Source organism: Parambassis ranga, chromosome 15 (genome assembly GCF_900634625.1).
Source record: "Parambassis ranga chromosome 15, fParRan2.1, whole genome shotgun sequence".
NCBI lineage: Eukaryota > Metazoa > Chordata > Actinopteri > Ambassidae > Parambassis > Parambassis ranga.
Window position 1 is genome coordinate 10,002,740 of NC_041035.1, and position 6,806 is coordinate 10,009,545.

The following is a 6,806-nucleotide window of genomic DNA, read 5'->3' on the forward strand; positions in this document are numbered from 1 at the left end:
TTAGTCAGCAGCACTCCTCAATCAGCAGCTCCCCTGAACAGTACAGTTTCCTCTTGATCGCCCTGAAGCCTGTGCTCAGCTTCAGCGTATTGTGCTGTGATGCAGATGCGTGAGGGGCCTTGCTACTTTTAAAAAGCCTCTGAACCTTTGGCCAAAGTCCGCCAGACTCCAACCTCAGCACCAGGGTCACATGGAAGGTCGGGACCAGGGAGGGATCCACTGCTATTTGGTCCACTGTACACGGGGAGCTCTGGTCCCCTCCTCTGTCTACACAAAGGTCAAGTAGGGCTCCCCTGAGTCCACAGGGCTCACTGACAGCCAAACAGATCAGCTCTTTGCTGATATTGTGTAGCAGACAGTCAGGTAGGATGAGTTTGGAGCAGCCCAGGATGTGCGATGCATTGTTGAGGCTTTGTGCAATGGTGGCCACAACTTCTGCAGCCAACGTCTCCTCCAGGGGATAACAGAAGAAACTGCTGTCTAATTCTGACAGCGACAGGTCTGCCACAGAGCCTGAAACAAAGAGGGTCACATTAAAATCTGGTCTGATGGCGCAGCCTATGATGTGAGCAGTAAAAGTCTCTTCAAGCAGATGCATTATTGCAGGTAAAAAATATGTGTAAACAAAGCAGAACGTGCTTTTTGGCCAAAATAATATGCACCAAGCCAAACAACAAAAAGCAGACAAAGCCCGCAGCACTCACCAGTTTCACTCCTGCAGTCCTGATCAGCTGTGACTCTGTGACTGATCCCCTTCAGTTCAGTTAGCCTCTGCAGCAGGCTGCCCCAGGACAGTCGCTGTGAGCTCCTGTCCTCCGCTGGAGATGGAGGAAAGCTGCCATCCAGAGACTGGTTGCAAGAAAAAGACATTTTTTCTAATAATACAAAGACGAAAAGTTAAAAAAAAAAAGTGCAATAGGTGGTGTCTCCGTTAAGGGGGCTCGACCCTCTCTTCGACCAGACCAGCTGGAAAACACACAGTCTGTAACAATGGAACAAAGCATTAAATACCCAAGCGAGCGCGCTCCGCCTCCTGCATTTTTTAGCCAATCAGGCTCCAGCTCACGTCCTCAGCGCCTCAGCCTGCCTGGTAACATTTTTGGTCCTTTTGATGATGAGGCAAAGGCCAGGCCCCCCTCGACCTCGCTGCTGGCATCTGACCCCCCCAACACAACTGTGACCAACAAGTTTATATGTTTTATAATATACATTTTACTACTTTTAAATATAAAACGAAACCACAAAACCGATCGGCCCTAGTTACAAATGCATAAAACAACAAAAGGCGACACACCCCCCACAGTTAGACAAAAAACAACACATGAAATTTAACGGATTGCTTAATGAATGGAGCCGACACGTAGGTCACGTACACCACGACCATATGTTTTGTTTCGGCCACACAGTGCTGGTCTGAATGTTTGGGGGGAATTTTCAAACCATTGTATTCAAAGTGGGATTGAGTTATAAGTGTTTATCCTAATCTAAACTCTGCAAAGTTTAGATTAGGATACTACCACTTCTAATATGCCTAATATATGCTAGAATTTAGCATATTAGACCCATCAACTAAACCTAGAGCCGGCTCCAGTCATCCCGAATATAACTAAAGATAAATAAAGATTTAAGTTACCACCGTGTTTGCTGTGCTGTTTGTTCATTATTGTGCTGAAAGCTGAGGTGTATATTGTTTTGAATAACTTATGTGTTACCTAGAATACTTTTTTGTGGCCAACAGGGCAAAATGCTGATTACTGGGCTGATTCAGCTGCGTTTTTAACCCCGATTAAAAATGAGATTATTTATATGATTTATGAATAATATAAGAATATATGATACATTATATGCTATGCATTATATTTTAATTAGTTTTGAAAAAATATATTGTCAGTTATTAGATTAGATAATAGATAGATAGGCCTATACCTTATTAATCCACGAGGAAACTTGTTAATATGAGAGTTATGGGATTAAAAATGAAGAAGATAACAATAAAATACAAAGCTTTTATTATTAAATAAATAATACATATTTTAATAAATAAAAAAGTGTCATAGTGCTGTCCTCTGCTGACCTACACCAGGTCAGAAGAGGACAGCACTATGACACTTTTTACCAGAGTAGACCAGAACTTTAAGGCTACAGCTTTTGCAACAGGCAGAGTCCAGCCCTCCGCCTTGTAACATGTCAGTAGTTTGGACTTTGTATTGACCATCTTTAACCTTATGTTGAACCGCAGCTGTTGGCTCCTTTGCCCCCTCTCCATACTCTGAATTTATATCTTGACCGCGGGACCCGGTATTTCCTAAAACTTCCACCAGCTCCCGCTCGAGGGAAGGTATTTCGTGAGAGTTCGCGAGATTTGCGAGATTTGCGGACCTCTACCTGCAGTAGCGCTCCCTCCAGTAGGCGGCGCCATATAGGAGAGCGCCTATGTTGCCCTTAGAAACAACTCTTTTTCTCCAACCCCCACCCCCGAGAGCACACCCTACTCCTACACCTGTCTGTTTGCCCCCCCCCCCCCTTTATTTATTATTTAAATGGTATTTACAGATATACTTAGAGATGCAAACGTCATTGGTTAACCCTGTGTGTGTTTGAGAGGAGGGGAGCCTTTGTATGTATGCAAACACACCATAAATCTTGTGATGAGCTGAGTCCTCTCTGGGTGTAATATAAGGAATACCCAGAAGATGGCGCCACTGCACCACCTCTAATTTGAGACAATGAAGACTCTGTAGCCTGAGAGGAGTGAGCGCACCCTCTTAAGTTATGCCTGAGTTCACCTATTGTTTTGAGCTCACAGTGTTTGACATGTGTTTCCATGTACATACTAATGATCCCAGCCATGCTCTGTGTGGCCTCTCTAATGTGTCTGAGCTTCAGCCTGTCTACTATTAAGTGAGGAGAACATTATTGGTCCTGTGTCATTAAAAAATAAGGGAAACAACGCATGGGAGTGAATCACCTATATTTTTTATTCCAATGAGATATTTGTTTCAGCCATTGGTGCAAAAATAACTAGAGCTATTAGAACGCACTTAAGCAGAGAAAGCAATATACCTGAATTAGCTCAGATATGACATCCTCAACACGTTCTTTTGAATATGCTCACATTATGTAGATTAGTGAAAGGGTTGTCCTTTGTATTCTGTGGCTATAGCAACAACATCCACTTGTAGGCAGGAATAGTTTGCTCATGATGTGAAAAGTGAAGGTAATTCATAAAACAAAAACACACCCGGTCCCTCCGTCACCTGAGCTCTGTGGTGAGCTGTAAACCCCATCAGCAGCTGAATGCAGGACTTTCTCCCTTTGGCTCTGTGGGCCTGTGTGTCACCTGAAGCTGGAGCTGGGACAGCATTCCATTTAGGTTCTGATTTATTGCTGGTAGAAGCAGAAACAGACCTGCACTCTCAGGGGAGGAGGAACCGTGATGTTTTGCTGTGGTGCACGCTTCTTTATCAAAACTTTAATACTTAACAATCCATTCTAAATAGACTTTCTTTAAAGAGTTTGCTAAGTTAGACATTATTTTTCTGATTAACCATATAACAGTGGGATTCTTTGGATTTTTAGTTTATTTCTAAGTGGACTATTACAAAAAAACATGCCCCACATTTTAGCATCTATTAGCCAAGAGTTCCATTAAGATTTTTTTTAGCTTCTAGCATTTGAGCTTCTGTTCCAGAGATTTGTCTTGTTAGTGCTAATGGCACCTTCCAACACATTTTAGCATATTTTAGCCTTTTTCCCCTGGAGAATCGAACACTAATAAAAAGCTACACATCTACTACACATTTTAGAAGAAATAACAAAAGAGCGAGCCCCATGACTGCAGCTTTAGAGAATACAGAATAGAACATAACTACATTAAAATGCATGTAAGGCCCATTTCTGCATCTTTTGTATTCATTGTTAAGAGACACTATACTTAACATGTAGTCTTTTGGATGTTTTGATGTCACTGACTATGCTGTAAGTATGATGCGTGCCTGGAATTATATCTCCCCTACTAGTACCTTGACTTTAATCAACCTGGAGGAATGGCATTAGTTTCCAGTTTGTACTGTCATGTGTGTGAGCGAGTCATTATTGATATTGATTGAACGTCACTTGGCTCCACAGAGGCTGCAAGTGAGAGGTGCATATGAACTGTGACCACACAACATCAGACAGAGACAGTACTCATTCAGTGACTAGTCCCTGAGTGAAGCTATCTCTCATTTTAGAAGCATGTGCATTATTTAGCAGCGCTGCCAATGTTATGTGTTTTGTGTTTGGTTTTGAATTAAACAAGACTTGAGTGACTTTGAATGTTAAGGTGCACCTCTGTTTACTGGATTTGTACAACCTACCTTATGGTTTAAGGGAATTGCTCAAAGCATATAATTCATGATTCATTTTTTACTCTATTTTTGTTTCTATTGGGACACAAGCCACACATATTAGTTATGGTCATTTTGCAAAATGGTTGTAACCACCAACCACCATGCATCTGTTAATCTTCTTCTAAATAATTCAATAGTCACAATCATCATTGTCTATACACTGTATGTATGCATTACTATAATCACTGACTTAGATTCACGCAGCATTAGCTTACAGTAATGCATGGAGTCTATAGGATGACAGAAGCCATCACAATCACATTCCTTCCCTCTGAGTCACTCCACATCAGACCTTGGGAAACAACACTCTCATGGCTGACATGACTGAATGCATTCACAGAGAAGATTACCTGAAACCCCCTTTGGCTCTGTGACTCTAGGATTACTCAGCCATTTTTGTTTTCTGTTAGCTACCTCCAATAAACATGATTAACTCTGTCATGTTCTCACCTTTCCTGTGTCTGTCATTTCATATCTGGGTCCATCACCACGCCTTACATAAATACCACTGCAGCAAGCTTCCATTTAACTCCATGTGACATTGCTCTGAGTTTGATTGATATCCCTGAGAACGAAGCAGGCAGACTGTAGCTGCGGAGCGTCATCCTAAAATGGGTCAGTACACTTAGAGTTAGCATTAGTTTACAGCAGGGAGTACTAAGGTTCAACCAGCGGGAAATTTGTTGTTCAGCCACATCAATATTTTATTTACAACCTGAATGCGTGGCGCTAAAAAATGAGCACATTATTGCTCCACTATATGTGGATTAAGACATGCCTAGGTGCTTTCAGACACAGATAGAGAGACATATTATTATATTACAGCATTACATGTACTTATGTGTTCACTATGAACAACTTCCTGTCTCTTTATCTTCTTCCTCGTTGACTTGATTGCCTTCAGCTGAGAGATTAGATGACGCCTTGTCTCCTTCCTGCCTTTATTAAGAGAGCCTCACAGACACTCCTCTCAGGATGAAATAAAGATGGCATCAGTTAATCCAGCATTTCAATTACAAGCTGTCATTCAGTGTGTCTCTCTGGGGCCGAGATACAGCAGGCGGTGCAGATACAGTGAGAAACTGTGGCATGGCACAGCGCACAAATGATCTGCTTCCCACAAATGCATCAGAAAACACATATCTGGGGTTTGAATGCACAGCTACAGCTAAAAAGGCAGAGTATAGCAGCAAGTTTGATCCTTCAGGTAGCCAGGTGTGTCACAGTGACAGAGGGCAAAACAACAGGTTTACCATATCATTATCATTTTAAACAGAGAGCAAATACAACAGCGCTGCCGTTGATACTGATTTGGGAGTCAAATGTTCACTTTTTGTGTCAGAGAGCTGTTGATCCAGCTCAATTATAAAAAGCCTTTGACAGCAGGGACAGCACAGGTGTAATTAACACCATTAATTATGGCTGCGGTGCGTTCAGGTGTCCCAGTTCCAGGGCGCTGTCATGGTTTACTGGGACACTTAAATAGAACAGAGCTGATAAACAAATAAAACAGGCTAACAGTGTAAACAACTGTGATTAGCAATTAACTCGGCTGAGCATTTTAAACTGATCATCATTTTAAATGATGATAATCTATGTACAATGGTGATTGTAAAATTACTGTAAGAACATGAATTACTATATAGCAAGATTACATTACAAGATCTGCAGATTTGTTTTTGTAAAAAGTCAAGGTATTCAGCAGTGGAATTAATAAATATAAATATAAATATAATAATTACATTTCAATATATATATATATATATATGTAATATATATATGTAATATGTAATTATTATATTTTTTTTTTCACTTAAACAAAAAATAAATCTGCCAACTGATGGATCGATTGATCGATTCGGGAATTATTACAATCATGTGGATATACAGAATTTAAAAAAAAAATGTCTAAGTTTATTCTGCATATTTTGATTAACAGGATCTGATTGCTGGAGTGTCAAGAGATCTTCCTGACAACTAAGCAAACGTAATTCACTGTGACATGATTAAGGACTTCTGGAAAAAGCCCAAATTAGTGGACCTTCAAGCTGTTTCATTAAACATTATAAATAAATAAGCAGCATATAACCTTTGTAAATGAGAGGTCACATGGTGCCTCTCAGTCTAATGTCATTTTAATGAAATCTGGAAAATTGGCACACATCTCTCAACATCTTACTGTTGGAGGACTGATTATTTCATGTTTACACTGATGTGTGAGGTTCTTTAAAAATGTATTTCACCCCAGATTACAGAACACACCATTAAATTATTATTATTTAACACAGCACATTTAAAGAGAAAATACAGCTATAAACTACATGAAAGTGTCTCATAAAATATTTTGTCTTTTCTTTGTTTGGTTACTCATTCTTGTACAAAATGGCCACCAAGAAGTTATACCTTCTCTATAGC

At 40.4% G+C, this 6,806-nt stretch overlaps 1 protein-coding gene across 1 annotated transcript; it reads right to left on the minus strand.

The window, feature by feature from the left end:
• Positions 1-4: 4 nt before the first annotated feature.
• On the minus strand, positions 5-952 carry LOC114447489 (DNA damage-inducible transcript 4 protein-like). The gene is made up of 2 exons (XM_028423775.1): positions 705-952; positions 5-513 (listed from the first exon to the last, which is right to left on the minus strand). Exons 1-2 carry the CDS (start codon positions 868-870, stop codon positions 5-7), a joined length of 675 nt encoding a protein of 224 aa, XP_028279576.1. The 5' UTR covers positions 871-952.
• Between the last annotated feature and the right edge of the window lie 5,854 nt (positions 953-6,806).